Raw genomic sequence first — 25524 nt, 5'->3', positions numbered from 1 at the left:
AGGAGCAGACCAATAATCCAAGAAAACTTTGTCTTTTTAGCAGATGAAAGAATATTAAGTTTTAGTACACTATTGATATTAAGCTTATGTTTTAAAACCCTTCTAAGAAATGTATTCAATCTTATCCAACTTGATCACATATAAAATTTCCTTCCCAAGATTCCTTTTTACAAACCTACAGCTTGCCTGTACCTCTTAGTTTGCCTCTTCTTACTCATTCAGATATTACCAACTTATTTTAGGATAAACCATTTCCTTTTAATTTCCTCAAAAATGCACTCCATACTTTATATCTTCTTTTACTGAAAACACATATTATATCCTTCCATAGTAAAAGGCGAAAGATTTGTACGATCTGAAGCGAAACCAGAGTATATATATCCTTCCATAGTAATTCGAATTCTTAAACTTTAGAAACCTTAATTTCTAATGACAACTAAAAAGTAAGCAATTAGTATTCTTTCGATTGGCAAATTTATAAATACATTTCATAATTCCTAGAAACAGGCTCTTTTACTGGCAAATATATTTCACAATTTTTAGAAATGTCCTTCCTCAACAAAGCACAAAACATTCATTAACAGATCCAAATTTATCTTTTAGTTTTTCTGCAATAAGTTAAAAGTAGATAAAGTTATTTAACAATGAATGTTACAGTATTTTATCTTATTTGGAAATGATCTGTATAGTCAGTGAATTTAACCTGGCTCATCATTTCATTTGGCAAAACTTTTTTTTTATGTGTGTGTGGAGGGCAGTGTCACTGGCCCTCATATGTGGGATCTGAACCGGGGCCCTCTGGTGTCCCAAACCAGTTCTCAACTATCACGCCACTCGGCCAGCCCTTGGCAAAACTTTTTAACATTTCAAGTTACCAAAAGATTTTGGGAAGCTATGCAAATAGACATACCACAAACATAAATAATGCTGAAAAGTTCACCCCAAAACTTTTTATCCCATCTACATGTATTTATTTTACTTGTTCTTAATAATTATGTTTAGGCTACCTATGAAAATTTCATCATACTGAGTTATTTGTCTTGCTGACACATTTTGCAACAGACATGAACTTATTTGACTACTAAGCCCAAGTGGAGGAATAAAAGCATTATACTTAATGCTAATAACTCTAAAGACATGCCTATTTCACCAACCAATCTAAAACCAGCTTTAATATTAAATATTTTCTAAGATCACATGATCCTGAAAAGCATTGGGGTTAATGTCTATTCTATTTTTGAGAATTTTTAGATAAATGCTTAATTCCTTTAAATCAATTAAACAGAGGTTTGTTTGTTTTGTTTTGTTTTGTTTTACAAACAATTCTAGCAATATCCTCTGGAGGTAAAACATACATACATATACATACATACATATACATAAAACATACATACATATAAGTAGATGCAACTAGAGACCTGAGAGTTTCATTTTGAAATTTCGGCCCTGCGACAGGTACAATAAGGTAAACAAACAAACAAACAAAAAACTAATTTATAACAGTTGGAATAAGTTAAGTTTATTCATTCAGAGGGTGAGCCTTTCTCTTACTAATACTTACGGTGAAGACAAGATTTGTATTTTTCCTTGACAAAGAGACTTGGAGCCAGAACAGCAGATTGTCCTCTAAAAAAGCACTTCTTTCCTCTTTTTTATTCTTCAGTCAGGAATTGAGGATGGTGAAGATAGGTGGGATTTGAACTGCTTTAGAGTTACATTTCTGATTTAGAACAGATGCATAAGATAAGGACAGTTGCTCTCAATTGCCCCCCAAAATTAGGTTGTAACTTAAATGACACCATAGATTGATCTACCCACCCAACTACATCATTCCTACTTTTCTTCTTTCGCTCTGGGTGCTGTTTTATTTTAGCTTAGGAGAGGAGGCCTTAAAAACATTCCTAACAGGCTATGAATCTTTAGCTTCCAATTTTGCCAATTTTCTGATCAAAAAGTTATCCAATCCTTTAAATATCTTTTCAGGCTTCAGGCAGGAAAAACAGTAAGCACCTGCTCAGATGATCAAAGTTTTAGATGCCTTTTAGAGCTGTTTTTTAAAATCAGTTTGTGTTTTAGAAGCTTCTGCATGTCAATCAAAACATGCATTTCATTGTCCCTAAGAGGTTTGAAATTCTTTCTTTAAGGGATGCCCCTTAAGTTGGACTTAAAATAAAGTTTTCCTTAATGGCCATTAGAGTTTTAAATTATTTTGGCTAAATTGACCCATCTTACTAAAAAGACACAAAGGAGGAAACAAAATGTTTGTATATATGAATAGCTAGAGTTCCTGGGAAGGAACTTCTTGGGAACTTTTTAGAGGGTCTCATGTTAAAGATAAATTCCCCCTGAAAGCTGTCATGGCCAGACAAAAAGACATGTTAAAGCTATCTTTGGATTATTTAATTCCTTAGCGGCCTCTAAATACCAATTGAAAAATGCTTTTCATTCAGTTTGTTTAACATTTCTAAGACATAAATATATTAATTTCAGAATCTTGAAAGATCCCTAGAGTGGCCGCTGCTGATTCCAAATTGCCCTTCCTTTTAGAGTCCATCTAGACAAATACTTAGCAGAGGATGTACCATAAATCCAGTTGTCATTCCTGGATGGGATTGTCCCTCTGTAACAGACTTAGAAATAGGTCCCTATGAAAACCAGTATCAGAGGACCCAACAATAAAGGTAACGTCAGCCAAAGGAAGGAGGGCTGGAACCAAGAGGACTCACAACTGAAACCCCGGAGCTGCTGGGAAGATGACAGAACACAAAGGGCTCGAGCAGGTACTTGGCTTGAATCCAACGGTGGCACTGGAATTGAAGTGGAGTGTTCTTTGGATCCCATGTTAAAACCATAAATGTTGAGCAAACTCAAAAAGAGTCTGGAGGCTTTGCTAGAAATGAATGATTAAGATTTCTTCAAAGGTTTTAGGGTTTGCAAATCGGAAACACAACTAGGCAATACCCACAGTGTTCCAAAGAAGAAAGAAAAGGTAAGGGTTCTTATCATAGAAAGTACATTCTTGAGAAGAATCAGCCCTGCATTCTTAGCCTTTGGATTAGTCTGAGATAGTAATCCTCTAAATAACCAGTGGTCTGGATATGTGAACATTCTTTCCTTAGTCCTTCAAGGGGGTAATCAGAGGGTTATCTGGAGGTTTGATGTATATCCAGGCATTGACACAGGACTGGAAAGTTCAAAAGTTTAAGTTCCCAGGCTAATTAAAATTAGAATTGTTTCCTGGTACTTCAACCTACTTGATTTGAGTAATGTAGCACCTTGACTATAGTGACTCCATTTTATTTCTTCATCCTATTCCTCAAAGGATTAATATAATTTTCTTCCCCTTCATGTCTTCTCTAAACTTTGGCTTTTTAACCATAAGTCCCAAAAGAAATCAAAGAAGACGTTTTCTCGCACAGTTGTTCAATAAGAGGCACTTTTCACTCCTCAGTGCTGTCCTTCGTGTTGCAGGTACAAGTTTTTCTAGCTCAGACAACTAAAAAAAACTGTACATTCTCTTGCGGCTTTACTCACTTGCTCTTCTTTTCTGTATGTTGAGATAAGATAGTGTATGGCTAAGAAAGATGAGATGTAAAAATGTAGTTTATTGTAGATTTTGTTTAATTTCATTCAGCTCTTGCAGATGGGGAGCAAAGCAGTTAAAAATGCCTTTTACAGCTCCCCTCCCCTTTCTTTCTCTTCCTTTTAACTAAAGTTAAATAAAGGGATGGAGCTTTTTCAGGTTCGTGGAAGAGAAGTAAACAACATCCATTTGTCTTCTCCCACCTCTTGCCTCTAACAAGACTAGAGACTAATTATCATAGTCATCAGATGACCTAGAATCAAAGAAAGACCTCAGAGACAAAGCCTCTGCTTATACATGTGTGAAAAATGAGGCCCAGCGAGGTTAAATAACTTGCCCAGTTAGAAAATAACTCAGAACAAGAACTCTGATATCAAGTTACCTAATGATTCACTTATTCTAGTTTCTAACTAAATCTCCCAAGGCAGATATCAGTGTAAATACAGTGCAACACTTGCATAGCACAGGATACAGTTCTTCAAGCTGTACAGGTAAGAAGACTGGAAAAACAGAGAGAACATTTGACCAGCTGTTACCCAGCTTGGAATAATGGAAGTTACAGTTGGAAAGAACAGGTGGGGCCATATTGTAGAGTTTGAGTATCTAAGGTGTTTGGACTCCAGCCCAAACAGCTTTAGGGCCCATAAAGACTTTTAAACATGGGAATAACCTGATCAAAATTGTATGTAGCTGAGGGCAAGATTGACCCGAAAACGGAGAGAGACTGGCGAGGGAAGAGATCTGAGGTACAAAGATGGCCACAAAGCGACTGCCTAGGTAAAGCCACCCTGCCAGGTTTCGGGGGCAAAAAGATTTGGGAGAGGAAAAATGCTGAGCTTCTCTGTAAGACCCTGCTGGAACACCATGTCTTTGACAGCCAGCGCGTGGGAGTTTTGGTGTAGTTGTGTGTGTGAAGCGTTGGGATGGGCACTGGGCATTCAATAACGTGTTTACATTATGGCTCTGTGGAATAAATGCAGAGAAAACCAAAACGGGGGCGGGGGTTGTCACAGCAAGCAGCTGAGGGCCATCCGCCCCAACCCCGCAGCCCGCACTGCCCGGATCTCGGGGCTCAGTCTCGCCGCCTACAGGCCGCCTCGCTCAGCGAAGGCCAGGCGGGCGCCGGTCCCAGGCCCCGCCCCTCCGGCCGCGCGCCTGCGCCCTCCCGCCCCGCCCCTCGCCTCGCCTCCCCCGCCCGCGTGTTCTCCGCCGCCGCAGCCGCCCTAGAGGAGCTGGGGGAGGACGGTGGCCCGCGAGGCTCGTCGTAGACAACGCGGCGGCGATGTCCGCGAGCCAGGAGAGTGCTGCGGCGGCAGCGGCGGGGCCTCGCGCGCGGCAAGGCGGCCTGGGCTTCGGCCTCCCTCCGGTTCCTGGGAAGCCGGCTGGCGGCCAGCGCGGGAGCAGCGGCAGCAGAGGCGGAGGCTCCGGCGCGTCTCTGTCCTCCCCGTCAGCCTGAGCCGGGGGAGGCCAGGCGGCCCGGGTGGCTGTAGGGGGTCCGCTGCCCGAGAATGGGAATTCTCTTCACCAGGATATGGAGACTGTTCAATCACCAGGGTGAGGGGCTCAGGCCGGGGGCCTGCGGGCGGGGGAGAGCGTCCGCCCTGGACAGGCGGCGGGGTCTCCGCACACTTCCGGAGTGTCGGCGGCATGGTCGCGCGCGGTCCCTGCGCGGGTTCCGGCGGCGGGGGTGCGGGCCTGGGCTGGCCGGCCCCGCTCCCGGTTCGGGCACGGTTCCCGACTCGCAGCTCTTTGTCTTAAGGCCCCTTCCTGGAAATCCATTCCGCACACCCATTGCTCCGATTTCGGTTGGGAATGGAGTAGGTTTGTCTGACGTCCCTGAGCGGCATAGCCTTGCCTGTCTTGCATCCCTTTAGCCCCCAGCAGTTGGGTTTGCACACCCTGGAGGAATGCTGGGGTTCTCTGGGATGAGGGTTATAGATTATGGCCCCAGCCGCGCCACGGAGCGACCGAGGGTGGCAGAATGCGGAAAATACGAGGAATCGTTCTTGACTTGTCCGGTACACGTCAGGTTTATGAGCCTTGCCTGCACCGCCACCCCCCCTTGGGGACACTCTTCTGCATCCTGAGTAGTGATGGACCTCTCCACGTTTGCCATATTTATAATAATGTGTGCTTAAGGTTAAGCTTAAGGTCATTTCCTACTCGTGTTGCTTATTTGAGGTTTTTTGTTTCGTTTTTTTGCTTGGTTTAAAAATGGTAGTGTTCCACTGAAAGCATTTAAAAGCCATACCACATGAAACATTGTTAATTGTAGGTAACTAGCAAGTTACCCAGATTGTATTATCACTAGGGAATGCTTCAATTCGTCTAAACTCAAACATTGCCTTGAAATGCACATCAGGTTTATTAAAATTTGTTACCAAATGAATGTATAAAACTGGGGAAAGAGGATACAATTTTAACGAAAAAACTTAATTGTCATTAAGATCCAGTACAGTTAGTGGTACACTTTTGTTTCTTTTCAACTCAAGTCGGGTGATTTATCATTCCTGCTGTCAGTAACTTAATTTGTGTTTTTCTCTTGTGTAAGCTGGTGGCGGTGTCACATCCCAGTTTTCCAATACCTAAATGAATGCTGGCATCTATTATGTACAAACCACTACCCCACCTCCTCCTCCATGATTCAGCTGCACGTGTATAAGAAGGTGATGGGAAGGTAGCAGAACTGGAACTTGTGATCTGTAGTGTATCTTTTTTTCAAAAATAAAGTGTAGATTACATGATAAATGGAAGAGCAATATTTCCACTTATTTTTCTGATGTGTGGATTTTTCATAAACTGGAGAAAACCATTCTAATCCTCACTGTCTCTGTCTGGCTGTTTCTGTTGAGAAAGGGGGAGTGGGAACCAGTCACTTAACCCTTCTTGGTTTGTTCTCACCTAGTACACCAGCGATCTTGACTGTGTGACTTTGGAGCCTACAAATCTTGAAAACTTGATCTCTAGGTCTCAAGTATTGAAACTTACATTGCGACAAAACTGGGGGTGCTTATAGTAAATAAGATCTATTCTAGTTTTAACATCCATAATTTTGTGTTATTTTTAGTGAAGCTAGCTAGCACTTCAACTCTGCTATGAAATTTGGAAAGACTTAACTTGTAAATTGAGTCTAATACTGCAAGAAAATTAAATATCTCCACTTTCTGTTTTGAGCCAATGATAAAATTATTTGTCTCTGTAATTCAAGAATGAATTAGCGATTTGCCAACTACTTGCCAGTAGTAAATAATAAGGATGTGTGCACTGTTACCACTAAAAATCTAAGAGTATGTTCTTGTTAGCTGTATTTTGTGGTAAATTTTGACTGGACATTTATTTCAGTGCTGAGGAATTAATAGGAAGAGGAATTAATAAAGTTCTAGAAATTTAGATGTTAATATTGTAAAAATGTGAATAAACTATTTCTGTTCAGCTAAATGATGTAGTTGTGTTATCAGTAGGGTCACTCTTCAAAATATTCACCATTAAATCTAGTGTTAGATACTTGTTGATCTTTTGGTTCTCTATTAAGTTGGATATATGTTAGTTAGATATATCTTGGATGCTTATTTTACCTTCAACAGATACAAAACACAACCCTGTATTCTTTTCACATGAAGTCTTGGAAGGAAGATGTGGGGTGGATTACAGAGTTTGCTATGCTGATGAAACTTTTAACTGTGCCATGTCTCTTTTTTTCTGAAACCCCTTTAGAACAACTTTTTCATTTAAGCTTAGATAGGTTGTACAGTGAAAGCTAATTGCATACTGCCCAAACTTGAAAAACCAGAGTTTGCATTTAGGTGAATACGTATTTAAATAAAATAGAGTACAGACTGGTCTAGATTCTGTTGTATACATCACTTAAAAATGTTTCAATAGTCCTTTGAAATAGTAATTCTTTTCCACTGGAAAGGGGAAACCGAGGTTCCAATGGAGGGATTTTCCTAGGCCATACAACTGGTAAGTCCAAGCAAGTTAAAACACTGAGGGAATACATCGCTGATGTTTGTCTTCTTAAAGAAGAGATTGGGATCATTTTTTCCTTGTTGTTGCCCTTTGACTGTATCAGTCACTAAACTATAAGTCTTCAGGACTTGGAAGAGTTGCCATCAGTATCTTTTAGTATTGAAGGGCATGTGATCAGTGGTTGGTTTCTTAAAGGAATATTTTTGAGCACCTATTTTGTGCCAGAAACTGTTGCAGGGAATAAGGCAGGGAACAAAACAGAAAATAACACCTGCTTTGATGGAGCCATCATTCTTGTGTGGGGAGACAGGAAGTAAGCTAACTTCATCTCTATAGATAAAATAATAGCAGTTAACATTTACGGACTATGCAAGGTTAGGTCCTAAGTGCTTTACCCAGATTAGTTGATTTAGTCTTCACTTAGTTGATTTACTCTTCAGGACAACCCTAAGAGAGAGATATTCTCCCCCATTTTGCAGGGCAAAGAAACATTAGGTAACTTGCTTGCTTATGACACTGCAATTAAAAGTGATAGATCTGGGATTTTACCAAGATCATCCAGTGCCTGAGTTAGTACTCTTAAAAAAACCTTTGAATAAGGATACATGTTAGTTAAAAGGAAGAACTTTCTGACACTAATGTGAACTACAAAAGAAGTTAGAAAGTTTTCCTTTTGATAACCTTGTATCATTCTTCTGATTGGTTCTTAGAAAAGAAGTAAGTAGTAAATGTGTTCTTAAGGAGGTGCTTGTGCTGCTGGAGCCTGGCGCTGGGAAAGCCACATCTGCTGTTTGTTGTTGTTGTTGTATGGGAGTTCAAACGTGTAGAAGAGTGCATGTATTGTAGAAACTGAGTAGCCAAAGGGGTGGACTGTGTCAGCTATTAATTTTCTCCATCCAAATTCACAGTTTGTGCATGGTCTGTGGATATGGAGCTGGGTCCTTTAAATATTCTCTTTTGCCTGTTAGCACAATGTTCACCTTTGTCAGTAGACAGCATTGGAGGGACACTGCAGGAGGAAAGAGTTTTTCTTCTTGGGTAAAGTGCTGTCAGCAGGATCTGTCCTGCTCTTGCAGTGCAAACAACTCCAGTGGCTGGTTCTTTCACTGCATAGTGGTCCGCAGCAGCCAGCAGCTTCCCCTAGCACCCACTTCAGTTGATTTTAGAATGGAGACCCTCCAGCAAAATACCTCCCAATGAACAGTTTCCCCCCTGGGGGGTGGGGGGGTGATTTTCAGCCAGATCCACACCGCTACTTTTCTGACTTTCAGTGAGCCATAGCCAGTCCCAGCAAGGTCTGCATCTCAATCCTGGAGAATTGGAGGCAGCCCTGGTCAGCCTTAGGGGTAGTTAATGCTCCATATATTTGTCATTCCTACAATCTTTAGTTTTTCTTATTAGCCAATCCCTCATCCAATCCCCTGTAATTATTATTTTCTTTAAATTAAACTGCAAGTTCAAATTATTGTGTTTCTGTTTCCTGATTGGATCTCTACTTTTGCCATGTATAACCATTGCTTTTCATTCAGCATCCTTTTAGTGCAAAAGAAATGTTTTTTTCCTGAAACTTTACTACCGTTACTATAAGCAGCAAGTTTATTTTCAAACTTTGTTTCATATTGATGATACCTTTAGATTTTGAAAGTGGACTTTTTAATACATATTAACTTCATCATTTATCTCCCTTCTAACCTTTATATCCTCTAGATTTATTTATTCTTTCTTTCATTCATACGTTATTAAACACATGCTTTATTCCAGGTTCTATGCTATGGGCTGAGAGACCCATTATGAACATGACAGACATGGATTTTTTTGCTCTATGTGAGAGAATCGATAGGGCTTAGTGATAGTTTGGATATGAGGTGAGAGCGAAGAATCGGGATGACTCTCAATTTATCTGTCTTAGTATTTGTGTTTTTGGACTTTGGTATGATTCAGAGAGATAGAAGGCTTCCAGCATATCCTGACAATGACTTTTTTTTTTTTTTAATGCGTAATTTACTCACTGGTAGTTTGGGGACTTTTAGAAATTGGTAGTAGTTGGAACTGGTAGGCTGCCTGGGTGTATCAAAAGGGAAACCAGAAGTATTTTCATGACAAAACAGTAAAAGTACTGATTAGGAAACTAAAGCCTAAATGATAACTCAACATTTCATCCAAGATTGTAACAATGCATTGTTGTTTTGGCTTATCTGAATAACTGCAAGAATGCTGTGGCATAGATATTCTAAAAGGAAAACCATACCAAGCAGTGAACTTGTAATGAATCACATGCATCAAAGAATTGGAATAGCCAAAAATTGTATTACATTTGCCCATAATAACATCTCTTAGTATGCATGTTTTAGGTTCTATGGAGTATTTGTTTTGATGTATGTTATAATACTTTTTGGCTACAAATTTATGTTTTGCATAGAATGCTGTTCCATCTTGGTAATGCGAGGAATAGACTGGGGTGATGCAAAAGCCTAAGGATGGTCAAAGGAAGTTGATTTATTATAGGCATACCTCGTTTTATTGCACTTCTCAGATACTGCATTTTTTACAAATTGAAGGTATGTGGCAACCCTGCATCCAGCAAGTCTCTGCTATTTTTCCAACAGCATTTGCTCACTTCCTGTCTGTGTGTCAACATTTGTTCACTTTATGTCTCTATCACAATTCTAGCAATACTTCAACCTTTTTCATTATTTTTCATTATTAACAAACTTATTCCTGTTTGTTGTGATCTGTGATCAGTCATCTTTGGTGTTACTGTTGTAATTGTTTTGGTGCACCACAAACAATGCTCATGTAAGATGGCGGGCTTAATAAATGTGTATATTCTAACTGCTCCACTGGCTGGCCATTCCCCTATCTATCTATCTATCTATCTATCTATCTATCTGGGTTTAATAAATGTGTATATTCTAACTGCTCCACTGATTGGCCATTCCCCCATATATCTATCTATCTATCTTATCTACCTATCTACCTACCTACCTACCTACCTTTCTTTCTCCCCTCCCCCCCTCTCTGTGTCTGTCTCTCCGGGCCTCCCTATTCCCTGTGACACAACAATATTGAAATTAGGCCAATTGATAACCCAACAGTGGCCTCTAGGTGTTCAAGTTAAAGGAAGAGTCACACGTCTCAATTTAAATGCTAGAAATGGCTAAGCTTAGTGAGTAAGGCATGTCAAAAGCCAAGATAGGCCAAAACTAGGCCTCTTGCACCAAACAATTAGTCAAATTGTGAATGCAAAGGAAACATTCTTAAAGGAAATTCAAAGTGCTACTCCAGTGAACACATGGATGATAAGAAAGTGAGACAAACAGCCTTATTGCTGATATGGAGAACGTATTAGTGGTCTGGATAGATCAAACCAAGTCACAACATTCCCTTAAGCTAAAGCCTAGTCCAGAGCAAAGCCCTTTAATTCTGTGAAGGCTGAGAGAGGTGAGGAAATGGTAGGAGAAAAGTTCGAACCAAGCAAAGAAGCTGTTTCCATTGCGTAAAAGTTCAGGGTGAAGCAAGTACTAATGTCAAAGCTGCAGCAAGTTATCCAGAAGATCTAGGTTACATAAGAATGAAGGTGGCTACACTAAACAGATTTTCAATGTAGACAAAACAGCCATATATTAGAAGATATCATCTGGGACTTTCATAGCTACAGAAGAGAAACCAATGCCTGGCTTCAAAGTTTCAAACGACAGGCTGACTTCTTTTGTTAGGGGCTAATGCAGCTGGTGATAGCGGTTTTTGCCATTACAAGTAATGGCAAAAACCGCTATCACTTTTGCACCAACCTAATAGAAATATTTGCTCGTCTTGCGGAACACTCACAAACCAAGTTACTCGCAATCCAAGGTTTTACTGTATTACAAAAACTTAGTTGATACAGCAGTGGCAGGGTTTGAGAGAACTGACTACAATTTTAAGAGAAGCTCTGAGGGTAAAATGTTATCAAACAACATCACGTACTATGAAGAAATTGTTCATGAAAGGAAGAGTCAGTCAATATAGCAAACTTCATTGTTTTCTTATTTTAAGAAATTGCCACAGCTAACCCAAACTTCAGCAACCATCAAAATCAAAGCAAGACCCTCCACCAGCATAAAGATTACTACTTACTGAAGTCTCAGATAATAGTTAGCATTTTTTGGCAATAAAATATTTTTAAGGTATGTACATTTTTTTGACGATGTTATTACATACTTAATAGACTACAGTATAGTGTAAACATAACTTTTATATGCACTAGGAAGCCAAAAAATTTGTATGACTCACTTGATTGTAATACTTGCTTTATTGTGGTAGTCTGGAACCAAACCTGCAATATCTTGGAGGTATGCCTGTATTAAAAAGTATGAATAACCCTATTTGGGGGGAATAAACTGGCTTTTTACCACTGAGTTGTAACTTTTATCTTCAAGCCCATTATACAATTATGTGTTAATTGTATAGTTCTCACTGGGACGCATGTGCTACACTACTTAGACTTGGGAAGCTGTTAAAAACCACTGTTGGTGCTTTATTGTAAAAACACATGGAAACTCAAATAGAGACAAGTCTTGGCGGGGAGTGGAAAGAAGTTGGTAATGAATGTGGGTGTAGGTGTTCAGGCAGGATGAAGAGGTCAAGGTCTTCTGGATCATGTATTCCTCATTGAAATGCCCTCCAAAAAGATCTCAGACTGCTCCACAGAAGTGAGTGGGGAAGGCGAGACTAACAGAATGCTTCTGCTGGTCTTGCTAGGATGTTATTTTAAATTCCAAGGTGTAAAGTTCCGTGCACTGATTTGTACCATAGCTGGAAAGCTGTGTGAAATAGGAAATTTAAAAATTTTGTTTTTAATTACTAAATCACTGGTGTATTCTTTATTTCAGAGCACAAAGTTATCATTGTTGGGCTGGATAATGCAGGGAAAACTACCATCCTTTACCAATTGTAAGCATTAACTACTTTATAATTTTTGTTTTATTGTTTATAGTTACTTTTTCTGTCTGGGTGATATATGTGCAATGAAAGCAATAAAAAAATGATATGGAAATCTAAATTATTCTGTAAGATGTCAAGTTGGCCAGAAACCAGGAGCCAAATTTAAGTAACTGTTTCTAGAGAGCTAGAAATTTATACGGCATTGAGCATGTTCAGTTATTTTGCTTTTAGAAAATAGAGAAATATGTGTTTATATCATTTTCTGAAATAAATCTAGAGTGTTGTAAATCTAGAGTGTCCACTACCTAGTTCCGCCTCTGTTTAAACCTTTAGCTCACTCTTATGAGCTACTAGAAAAGGGACATTTGGATATAAAATACAAAAGGAGGTCATGCTGATTTACACTTGGTTGAAAAATATTCAAACAATCTAACTTCCTTGCTAATTGTAATATATTTGAACTTTTTTTTTTTCAGTTCTATGAATGAAGTTGTACATACATCCCCTACAATAGGAAGTAATGTAGAAGAGATAGTGATTAATAATACACGTTTCCTAATGTGGGATATTGGTGGCCAAGAATCTCTTCGTTCTTCCTGGAACACTTATTATACTAACACAGAGGTAATTTTTTTAGTATACTAAAACTTCTATGAGCAGAATTCTTGGGAAACACTGTCTAGATATGAACTCTTACAGTTGATCTTTTTGAAATATCAAAGTATGTTAACATAAGTAGAGTTGAAATGTAGTGGAATTTTTTATTCCCTGTTTCAGAGTCATATGTCTACTCTCATTGAACCTCTATAGAAAGAATTGGTGATTGATTAGTCTGATTGTGTATTGATCTCAAAACATGTCTTAAGTAGTTGTTTTTATAATAAACTTCATCTCACAGTTTATAATTTCATTTCTCTCTTACTTATTTTTGTCTGTAGTAGAAATCCACTTAAATGACAGGACTCTGGATGTTTGAGTCCTGGCTAAAATTTTACTATGTATTTTCTTTTATACAACACAATTGCACACTAAAGAATTTTTTTCTTTTTGGTTATAAAACTATTTAGACGTAATTGTGTTTTTATTTACATGCTATTTCCCAAGAGGAAATTTCAGACCTATGGCATTTGAGAACTTCATTGTATAGACCTTATAAATTGAAGGACTGTGACAATTGTTTTTGTAGTGCTATTATAACTTAAACTCCAAATGTATGTAGAGATGAATATTATGTCATTAAGACTCTGTTCAGTGTTTTTAATGACCTGATCCCCTAAAACTCCATTACACATTTAATCATGTTTTTTTTGGAAAAGGAAAGGTATATATGGTTACTATTCCTATATATAATGCTACAGGTGGCAAATTCATGGCAACACCTTGAAAATTAATACTTTATTAAAATGCCATGAAATAAAATGGCCTTATATGGTCCATTCTTATGTGGGTAATAAAGCCATATGTCAGCAGAGAAGTGAGAGACGAGATAAAATAGTGGTTCTCTTATCCATCTGCCTAATGGTTAATGAAATCTGAAGAATAGAACAGACCCTGAAAATTACAATGATTTATTTGGAAATGAAAAACAAGTTGTAAAAAATAAATAGTGCATGTTAATAACAGGCAGTCAGAATTAGTTTGGGTATCACAAATGCCATCATAAAATGACTATGTCTGCTGTTTCTCTTCTGCTTTTTGTGGGCATGGCACTGAGGAAGAGGTACAGTGTAGCTCAGTCCTGTGCAGCTCTTATAAGTCTTCCATTGCATCTTCTGATACTAGTCTCATCATCAAGTCAGGACAGAGTTGCACTTGCAAATAGCAGTTGTCATTTATGAAGGGAGCATGGCTTTAGATACAGATTCTTTCACTGTGTTGGTTTTTAAAAGTTGATTTCTTTATCACATTACTTTACTCCCATACACATACTCTTTCAGATTTTAAAATCAATATTAATAATACCTGTCTAGAAGTAACTTAAATTTAGAACTATAATGAATTTTTTCTTACTGACTTATAGTGTAAATAGATGGATGGTTATAGGCCTGTTATCATTCAGATATTAATTTAGAAAACAAACGCATTATATTGGTTAGAATATTAGCAGAAGATTTTAATAGAATGTTAGTATCATATTCTTTTTTCTTGTATTTTCTCTTAACGCTTAGTAAATATATTTGAATTGGAAATGGATCAGAGTTTAGGCTTCATGATGTATCGTAGGTATCTTTGCTTTTCCAATAATACAATACCATAAAGTGTTAATTTCTTGATAGTTGTAGCCTGTAAATCAAATAAGAACTTTATAAATTTTTACAAATATCAAATTATATAATCACTAATGATTTTTTTTGTAATTATTTTAGTTTGTAATAGTTGTTGTGGACAGTACAGACAGAGAAAGGATTTCAGTAACTAGAGAAGAACTCTATAAAATGTTAGCCCATGAGGTAAGTAGGATTCTGGCATGTGTGTGGGGATATTTCTATCATGTTTGTTCTTTCTACTTTCCCATGAGGATACTATTTCAAATTTTTAAAAAAATTATTTATCTGCTGGCCATGCCTGCTTTATAATTTTGACACTCCCCAAAATGAAGTATACCTGAAAGCAGCAGCAGGATTGTGGAGTCAGTTGTAGAATTTTATTTCATTTACCCTAGATAAATTTGGTCTAGAAGTTTTCCTGAGCAAAAAGACCTAAATACTAAATAGGCATTCATTTTGCATTTTGAATAGATTAATTATGCAAAGGATTATCATTGGAACTGAGATTTTAAAGTCTCATAGACACATAGTAAACCTTGATTTTTAACTCTTGTTAGGAGACTAATATTTAAATATTGTTGCTCTTAGATTTATCTGATATTGTCTTTGACTAAACAAAACTATTACTGTACACATTTTTTAGTCCTTGAGAAATATTGCTGGTAGCATTATTTAAAATTGAATGAACTGAATAATACAGTCAATAATAATAGTAACTAAAATCATAATATTTATTATAGCGGCAATTGATTTTTTTGCATGCCTTTTTCTCAACTCATTTATAGGTGGAAATAGAACGACTATTTAGATGCATATTATATAATTTTTTATTTTAGTGGAATTTTGATAAAGCTTAAAACTGAGATACCTTTGTAATAAAGTTTTATATTAATTTTATTATTGATTCGATTATTTGCTTTTGAGATTTGCATTAAGAATTTCCGTGTGTTTCAGGCAACTATTCAGGACTTAAGGAAACCTAGTAAAGTGGTTATGCAAATTGAAGTTCCTGTTTTCCTTAGGGTGATTAGGCCCATCAACATGTACTTTCCCTGGTTTGGGACTGATTTTGGGCAATAGTGATAAGTCCCTTGGGTTTTTTTTTAAAATACATCTTGCATTGTGCATGCTTTTAACAAGTTCTGATTCTAGCTTGGGAAACAAACTGTATAAGAGAGGCAGAAAACTAAGGAGTTTTTCCATTTCCCCTTTGTATTTTACAAAAATGCAACATTCTTCAGTTTATACCAAAGGGTTGTTTTATTGTTGTTTTACGAAGATTTTGGAAACAGAAAAATAAGACACGTATATTTATGTCTTGGCTATATTTTTTATTCTGTTAACAGGTAGCCTCCCTACTTGAGTTTTAGTCTAATTGGCCAGTATGTAGCAGGATCAGTATATAAAGAGCCCAGTAGTCGGGCTCAAAAAAAGTCACTTGATTTTACTTGCTGGGGGCATTAACTTGGGCAGGTCACTTAACCTCATCTGTTCTGGATGAGTACACCAAGGCCCAGAGGTTTATGTGACTTGACCAGCATTTTAAGAGCCAGGATTTGAATTTAGGCATTCTCATCATTCAGGCTTCTTGCTAGGGGGAAAAAAAAGATAGAAATAGGGCCTAGTTGGAAAGTGAAAGGAGACTGAATGGGCAGATTACCAGAGAAGAGAGGAATTATAGATGACATTGGGAACTAGAGTAAGTCACTTAATAGTGTCCTAAAGAGTTGAATAGTCAAGAGTTCTGGAGGGGGAGAAATGGATCAAAGAATAAGAATGTGTTAATGAAAAACAAATTTTGACATGGAGTTAGCCAGATGTTTATGCTTACCACAATAACCAACTAAATCTTATCATCATCACTGATAATGATTCTTTACATGTATTACTAAATAGAAAACTATAAAGTGTTTTAAAATATTGCTGAAAGCTTCATCTTAAATGAAGTACAAAACTTTGAAGCTCATGCATTTTAAAATAGTTCCAAACACAGGACAGATGGGATTTTATTCAGAATGACTCAACTTCTAGGAATTATCTTCACAAATGAAGCTCTGAGGAACAGATTGACAACTACATATGGCATATAGAAGATGCTAAGTAAATATATCTTGCATGTGCTGTTATTCATCTTCTTGACTAAACTAAAATATCTTTTTAGACTCTTAAGACCAGAAATCTGTAATATGCAGCAGAAAGTTTTTCAAAGTGTTTAAAATGGCTGATGCACAAAAGATCACCACTGTTCACCTTGTACTTTGACCTCTTGTTAAGTCAAGTTAATGAACAGCTTTAATTCAATATAACATAATTGGTTCGGAAGTTATTTAATTAAAAGTAAAGGAAGATTTTATTTTTTTCCTCTCTTCTTAAATATTTAAAAATAGGTAAAATAGCTGGGTTTTTTTAAAAAATCAAGAAACCCCAATAAAAAAAGCTTGAGCCTATGAGATCTAGAAAGGTTATATTCAATGTAGGTTTTTGTTTTTTTTGGAGACCTTTCAGAGCTTTCCAACTTTTAATCTGGGGGCTTTTCCAAATAATTTCATCACTAAAAGTTATGAATATAGATTATTTATAAATAAAATAGTATAGACTTATGTTTCCTAACTTGTGCCAAGTATTACTGTTGTCAAAAATTTGTTCTTTGAACATGTCAGCATTAGCAATTCTGACCTATATAAAAGATTTCAAGAGACACTAGCAAGAGGTATTGAAACCTAGAAGATAGGAATTAAATCCCATGGAAAGTCCATCTACTCAGTGATTCAGCCACATATCAACTATTGATAAGCATTCCATTTCCGTTTAGGATAAGAGAGAAAGAAATGCCTGTATCCTTGATCGTAAATATATATATATATATATATTACATGTGATAATGAATATATATGTATATATTATATAAAATATATATTATATATAATATACACACAGACATATTCCATCCATTCAGATTTTTGCCTTTTATATAGATAGGTGAACTGAACTATAGGTGAAACAAATTGAATATGAAACTTAAAAGTTTACATTCTAGAGCATTCTTTTCTGACCAAGCTATTCAGGCAGCTGTCGGGAACTGTAGTAGCATAGCTGCCATCCTGCAGAGGGCACTGTACTAAAAGTCAGTCTCCATTGTTACATAAAACATTTTACATAACTCCTGTTAACTAAATAAGAAATTCACTACTTATATTTTTTTATTTACATCAGAAAGAATCAAAGAAGTCAATGAAACTATTCTAACGAGGAAAATACTGTAGAGCAATGTCATTCTGCTTCAAACACACATATACATGATTGAAACCAAAATATTCCACTAAAATTCCTAAGAAGAAGAAAGATGGCATTCAGTACAGTTGAGAAAAGTTGCAGGCATAGCACTAAAAATTCAGTATCTTTTAATATATATGGGTGGAATTTTAATTCACTGAGTGCATCCATCATAGATTCTTAGCCCAGGATCCATGAATGGACTTTAGGGTGTCTTAACACCTTAAAATTATACATAAATTTTTTTTCATGTATGTGCATTTATATGAGGAAAGGGTCTGTAACTTCAATAGATTATCAGGGAAGTTCTTGGCTATAAAAATAGTTGGAGTAGAGTGAAAGGAGACCAAGAACCTTGGTTTGCTTTGGAAGTAAAACAATACCAATCATTTTGGGGCATGCATAAGGGTAAAGGTAATGCTTATTATCAGGGCAATAAGTGAACTAACATTTGTAGAACTGTCACCAAAAACCAGGTACTAAACTGAGTGCTTTAAATGGAGTAATTCATTCATTCAAATCACATCTCTGGGAGGAAGGTGGTGGTCTCAGTATTTCACAGATGATGGGCAGTAGCTATAATGGGAAGATCTCAGGTCAAGCTGGGTCCTATTATTGAGTAGCAATATAAATCACTTAATCCGAGTCTTACTTTCCTCATCTGTAAAGTGGGAATAATAAAGTTTACCTTATAGTATTCTTGTGAGGATTAAAGAGATTTTATTTGGAAAATGGTTAGTATGATGGGTGTCTTGCTCAGGTTAGATATTCAAATGTAGGTAATGAGGAACAAATTCAGAAAGTTTAAAGAACTTGCCTCAAGGTCAAAGCATAGAAGTGGTAAAACTTACTGTCTAACTGAGAAATTTGATACATTTAATGTAGTAAATCCAAGATGGCCCTATCAGATATTCAAATCTAAGAAATCTTCATGGACAGAAATAGAAGAGCAAAGTCTCAAAAGATGAATAGGATTGGGTTAGGTTAGCACTTCTCAACTGAGAATGACGCCCTAAGGCTCTAAGGCATACATTGTGTATAATGAATTAGTTTATTTCCTGTGCACCTAGAAGGTACCACCTTTAGGTAGAGGTACCTAAAGTATAGGTTGCGGTAGAACTTTGAAAAGCTCTTTAGTGCCATGCTAAAGTGTAGTTCTTAGCCACAGAAGCCTAGTTTGGGGGTGGGGGAAATGGGTGGATATATATTTGAAGATGTGATTGTTTGTTAAGTATAGCACTTAAAACTGTAAATGTAATCTAGGACTATAAGAAATATGTAAATCCATACAAGTATAGATTTATTGATTTACAGTGTGTTCAGTTTGAAGTTTACCTTCTATCAGCCTAAGATCTTTGAGATGCTTTTATGTCAAATAGTTGAGAAATGCTTGGTTACAAAATTATCAAAAATATTCTGTTCATTAATTTGGAAAATCTATGAAAAAAAGTACACTGGCCCTTATGATTTTGTTTGCTTTTATAGGACCTAAGGAAAGCTGGATTGCTGATTTTTGCTAATAAACAAGATGTTAAAGAATGCATGACTGTAGCAGAAATCTCCCAGTTTTTGAAACTAACTTCCATTAAAGATCACCAGTGGCATATCCAGGCGTGCTGTGCTCTTACTGGCGAGGGGTGAGAAGCCTTCCTCATGGCTAACGTGTTTAACTTAGAAACATGTATTTCTTCTTAAAATCAGATATTGAAGCTTACCATGTACAGAATGTTATAAGGGAGAGATGTAAGACATAGTCCATGTCTACAGTGAGTTTTTAGCTTGGTTCTGTAAACAATAAAGCACACAGCATACGAGTGTATGTGTGTATCTTTGTATATGTTATCTTTGTCTATCAAAGGTCTTTAGGCGAAAGCACTGATTATAATACCAAATTTGACAACAAAGACAAATCATCTAGGATTGATATAATTTTTAACTTATATACTTTGAGTATTTGTGGAATATATATCATTAGTTAGGATAGATATGAAATTCGGCAGTTTCATTTTTGAAAGAAGAAGTCAGATGATGGTATCTTTTTAATTTTTGGTGTATGTGGGCTTCCATTTGCAGCAGTCAGCAAAGTGGAAATATTTGGTTTTGGAGGAGATAGTTTCCTTTCTGTAGTCTGGCCACTTTGGTCTAAATTTGATTTGAGTACTGTTTGGCATTTTGACGCCCATCTCTGCCATTTGCTAACCTCTCTAAGCCTGGCTTCCCTCTAATATGAGAAGGGTTCTGGTCTTAGTGTTATGAAGAAGTATTAAAGTAATGAATATTAAGTGCTTAGCACAGTTTCTAGGTTGCTGTTAGGTAACTACTATTCATTTAATAGTTTGAAGTTAAATAATTTGTTCACCTATTATTATTATTATTATTATTTTGTGCCATTTCCTATCAATAATTTATAAGTAAGGAATCTAGTAAAAGTAGAAAAGTATGGACCATCACCAAAACAACCATTTATTTTCTCATTGCCTTTTCCCCCCCGCATTTCTGTCTTCTTTATATTGTTAGACTCATGATGGTTGTGGACAGGCAGTGAAAAAATACTTTAAATATTTTGCTACATATTGCTAAATTATTTCCTCTGGGCATTCATTATATAATTATTGATCTCTTTATATGTGTCAGGTAGTGTCAAAACAAAAAAAGCAGATATACTGTATATGAGAGTAGCTTCACTACAATAGCACCAACATTGAATATTATTGATTTTTAAATCTTTGTTGTTTATGTGACTGAACAATGATGATGCCCTCTTTTAGTTTGTTCATAGCTTTTTAGTTGAGAATTTAATCAAATGGTTTTATTTTCTGTCTAGATTATGCCAAGGACTTGAATGGATGATGTCGCGACTTAAGATTAGATGATCTCTACTGATCTCTTCTCATAGACTTTGTATAAACTAAGTGCTGGACTTGACCTGAAAGCTGCAAAAATTACTGGTTCAGATATATTTATAATAAACTGATTTAAACTTTTTCTATAAGAAGAAAAATTAAGACCACTTATTTGAAAACAAAGATGAAGTCTCACCTTCCAATCTACTTTCTCATTAGTTTCCTCCAAAGGATTAGTTTATTCCACAGGTCTTAAAGCTGTGATCGACATTTTTCTCATAATGAATCCTCCTCTCAGGACATTGTGTAGCCTGTGGTAAGTACCAAGGGAGAGGAAGACGTTTTTTAACTTCAAGAGCTTTATTATCAGTATAACCCTCCTTAGTTGAATGTTATTCTCTTCTTGTTCCATTAAGTCAAAATACAAATCAGCACAGATACTCAGTTTCCAATATTTTAAAATATGATGTTACTTATGAAAAGTATTTTGCATAACGCTGTGTATGTATTGTGTATATACCTCAAGTTCAAGTTAATGACTTTATGTTCTAAAGAAAAGTGAATAACAAAAATTAATATCTTTAATTATAACCATAATGAGATAAGTACTGACATTGGTGTTAAGTGCCAATTTGTACTTTTCCACTATGTTTTCTGTATTGTACTAACCAATCCCCAAAATTATTGAGCTGCTCTTTAGAAAGAAAAAGAAGAAGCTTGACTTTGTGTGCCTGTTTTTTTGTTGATCAGAACACATATATGGAAACGTATAATCTAATGAGTGGAATATCTATCACATTCTTGGCTTAGTATTACTAATGGGCACAATTGCACATTGAGCAGTAATCATATTGTTCCCTTTAGTGGACCTTACGCCATCTAAATTGCTGAGTAAATTGTTAATCCATTAATCAGTCTTAATTGTGATTAAAGTTACCAACTGATTTTTTTCAATTTAATTGAAAACTTGTGTGAAATGTCTACCCAGAGAAGTGTCACCTTATAAATGTTATCAAATAATTTCCATAGATTCTTTTTAGGTATTAAACTATATGTCAAGCATTTAAAGTGAATTTGAAATTAAAAGTAAAGTATATTTTCCAAGCAACAAAGATAATTTCTTAATTAGAAAAATTTTTATTTCTTATCTTAAGAGTTGAAATAGTTTGAGATTTTTTTGTTTCTGTAAGTTTTCTTTTATCTTTGTATTGTTTGACAGTTATAAAATACAAATTTTTTTAATGCTTCTAAGAATTTGGTTTAAAAATTGATTGACGTGATATTTTTACTAAGAAGTAACTTGGCCTAAAATACCTTTTGTGTTTGCTTAGGCTTTTTTTTTTTTTTCCTCAATACCTGAAAGTCAAAGGTATTTCTGCTGTAAACAAACTTATCCTAAGTATGTTAAAATATATTGTTGAATATTGTGTATCTTTCATTCCCTAAAAACCTGAAGACTTATCCAAACTGGCATGTTTTAGAATATTCAAGAAAAAAATTACTTTTAATACCAGCCTTTTAGATTTCATGAAGATTTTGATGAAGAATAAGAGTACATACTATAAGCACTGACAAAAGTTGGGAAGTTCCTTTCTGTAAAATTAAAATATTCAATATCTAAATCGAAGTCGGGCATGGGAGATCAGTGTTTAACATTGGATGTTTTATGTTTTATATTTATATTATAATGTTCAAAATGCAAGTATATTTTATTATTTGTCAACTTGCTTTTACAAAAGTAAATCCTAAATTACTAAGCTTTATTTGTTCGTATGTTCTCATACTTTTTTCAAATCACTATAAGGAATTACTTGTTATATATTAAAAACTCCCTTAAAAACCAAATTCTATTTATAGTGCAGTTTCATCAGAGACAAATACTCTGTACAGTAGTCCAGCAAATCCACACCTTTTGTCCTTTTTATTTTTTGAGTAATCACAGTTTAGTACTCTTGGATTGCTGCCATATCCGTTCGACAATATACCAGCACATACCATTGTTATCAAGGTATTGGCTAAAATTTATTCTCAGTTGGATGTTTAAAGCATTCACTACATTGTCGCAGTTGGTTTAGTATAGAAAATTATTGACATTGCATCATGCAAATGTGTGAAATCTTATACTACATTTGCAAAACTTTTTTTGTTATATTTTACCCTTCTAGGCTAGCCATTATAAATAACATGTTATCTATATACTTGTGCATAAAACCAAAATTACAATGGGGAAAAATTTTAAATTAATGTATGAAAATATATTGAAATCATTTTAACAGTATTACTTCCAAATAAGATGGAGAGACAGATGAATAGTCACGTCGGCAATTTATATGTAGTTTAAGTGGAATTACGCAAAAAGCAGTGCTTTTGGTTTTTAAATACGCTACTTTTGGATATAAGCAAACATCTTATTCAGGGTCATTGTGCTCAGCTTTGAAAAGAGCAAAGCTTCATACCTCTGTCCGTGTAGCTGGATTTAAATATCCTGTGTTTGACACTAATTTTGAAAGTCGTAAGACTTCTCTTGATATCTTGGTAAAAGCAACCATATGCTATAAGCATTTAAATATGTTTAACTCTGTCCTAGTAGCATTTATAAGCATATCTCACACATTATATTGAGGATTCTTGTTTGAAATTTTCAGTTCTATCTTCTTTGGCTCTCATGATGGGTGAAGAATACAGTGAAGGAAGGTGATTTGAAGAATGGAGAATTGGGTAGGGAATTTGACATTTTGCCTTAAGAAAAAAAAAAAAGTGCTTTAGCACTGCTTCCTGGCATTTTTAATGCAGGTAGTTACAGTGAGTTTAGAAGTGTGGCATGGAATAGAAGTTTCTGTTTTCTGGCCTTTAAGAAGTGCCTGGTAGAAAGTTCCAGTGAGATCACAGAGAAATGCAGGGCGCTTGAGGAAAGTCAGGAAGTCCCTGAGATACTCTTTGCTTTTTTGTCTGAGTGTGTAGTATTAAGATGCCTAGCAATGGGATTCTATTGCACCTACTCTTATAGGCACTTTACATTTTTTGCTGTGACTACAGCAACCACATACAGTACAGACAACCTCAAAACCTGTTTATATTAGTGTAAATAAAAAAACTATAGACAATTTTCTAGTTTTCTCTGCAGGCATTTTGGGGAATATATCTATAGTGTGTTCTACTTTGTATATAGCAGATAGCAGCACATCCCAGATTATCTGTGGGCTTGGGGTCATCTCTCAATTGCCCAGTTGTATCTTGGCATCAAGACGTCTTTCAAGGCTGGGTAGAGACAAGGTTTCTTTGCATGACTTAACTTTGATCCTTCCCACTGTCCAAATACAATCTGAAACTCCATGCTTCAGGATCAGTTTTCCCGCAGCTCAGCTCAGCCAGCCTTTGCTCTCCTGTATCTTCATTCACCATCAGTGAAGTATGTTATCTCGGTCCTAGAGGTATTCTAAACTTTGCCTCTATCCGTTGTTCCCCAAACAACTAGTTTCTTAGTACGTTTTCTAGTTCTTTGCTCCCCTCCCACCATTGGCTTGACTCATTGATTTGTACTTGGCTCATTGGAGAGTATTGTCAGAGTTGCTGAGTACATCAAAACACGGGCTTGCTGTGTATAAACAATATAATGTCCTAGCAGTCTTTTAAATTATACTCTAGTTAACATTTTAATGCTTCTTAATTTTAGCTTCACATACAAGGAAGTAGATTCAGAAAGATAAGAGAACTAACTACCTAGACTCCGCCAGTATCTTGAGCTAATAAGTTAAATGTGGAAAGGGTTCAATTATGTGAGTATTATCTTTCCATTACCAAAAATGGGTTACATTTTGGAGAATACTGATACAAATAATTTCAGTTGGGAAAAGATGTCAGACCAGATTTATATGTAGTGTTTCACCTGAAGACATCTTTACATCCTTAAAACCATAGACCACATTCCAGTTTTTTTCTCGTGTTTACTTACAGAAAAAAGATATTAGATGTCTAAAGGAATTAGGAATGGGAAGCCTATCTTTACAAAATATACCTGTTGAAATGGACTTTAAATGATATAAAAGTCATCAACTGTTATGTTTTGGCTCTGCAGATGCAGACATAGTATAGAAAATACTTCTTTCAAGTTCCACTTTTACAAAAATAAAACTTCAATACCGTGCTCCCTCAAAGAATGTATGATAATTTGAAGACCAAAATGGTGGAGTAAAAGACAGAATTTAAAAACTTTGGATGCTAAAACAAGTAACTGCTTCTATTAAATCCTAAAATTGTGTGTGGAATTATAAAGAAATTGTACCAGGACACAGTTGGGTTAATTATGCAATATTGCTTATCGTACAGCCCCTTAAATTCTAAAAACTAAAGCTTAAATCTTTATGGTCTTGCCTGCTAGATAGATCTTTAGTAGATAATTCCTATAGTCTGTACTCAAAAAGTGCCTAAAATTGATTTGTGTTGATTTTTAAGTCCTCTAATAAATTATATGTGTTTTCTATGGTATTATATGTGCTTGGCTTACTGATGGCACAACGCTGAGGGTTTCTAAGTCACAATTTGTGCTTTATTTGAGTAAAAAGCCTTGAAATTGAAAATACCCATCATAACCCTCAACAGTCCATAGTTTAAAGAATCATGACTGAAATCATTTTTTTTCTCATTGCTAATACAAATATTCTATGAC

General features: G+C 36.0%; 1 protein-coding gene across 3 annotated transcripts; it reads left to right on the top strand.

The window, feature by feature from the left end:
• The first annotated feature begins 4770 nt into the window (after positions 1–4770).
• Positions 4771–22052, top strand: ARL5A (ARF like GTPase 5A). Of its 3 annotated transcripts, XM_019646543.1 has the most exons (7): positions 4778–5137; positions 9972–10110; positions 12424–12484; positions 12952–13099; positions 14842–14925; positions 19501–19652; positions 20840–22052. In XM_019646543.1, exons 2-7 carry the CDS (start codon positions 10014–10016, stop codon positions 20886–20888), a joined length of 591 nt encoding a protein of 196 aa, XP_019502088.1. In that variant the 5' UTR covers positions 4778–5137; positions 9972–10013; the 3' UTR covers positions 20889–22052. The 3 variants fall into 3 exon arrangements, with proteins under 3 accessions (XP_019502090.1, XP_019502088.1, XP_019502089.1); XM_019646545.1 differs by lacking the exons at positions 19501–19652; positions 20840–22052 and adding an exon at positions 16724–16824 and having other exon boundaries at positions 4771–5137; XM_019646544.1 differs by lacking the exon at positions 9972–10110 and having other exon boundaries at positions 20840–21552.
• Positions 22053–25524: the final 3472 nt, after the last annotated feature.

This window comes from Hipposideros armiger, unplaced genomic scaffold (genome assembly GCF_001890085.2).
Source record: "Hipposideros armiger isolate ML-2016 unplaced genomic scaffold, ASM189008v1 scaffold_104, whole genome shotgun sequence".
NCBI lineage: Eukaryota > Metazoa > Chordata > Mammalia > Chiroptera > Hipposideridae > Hipposideros > Hipposideros armiger.
The sequence above is the reverse complement of the archived record's forward strand: the minus strand, read 5'-3'. Positions and strand labels throughout refer to the sequence as shown.

Bases quoted from the DNA above. Each gene is read 5' to 3' on its own strand.
- ARL5A (XM_019646543.1), top strand. From the start codon at position 10,014: ATGCAAAAGCCTAAGGATGGTCAAAGGAAGTTGATTTATTATAGGCAT. The intron at 10,111-12,423 runs GTATGTGGCAAC...TCTTTATTTCAG, and splicing joins GCATTTTTTACAAATTGAAG to AGCACAAAGTTATCATTGTT. The intron at 13,100-14,841 runs GTAATTTTTTTA...TAATTATTTTAG, and splicing joins CTTATTATACTAACACAGAG to TTTGTAATAGTTGTTGTGGA.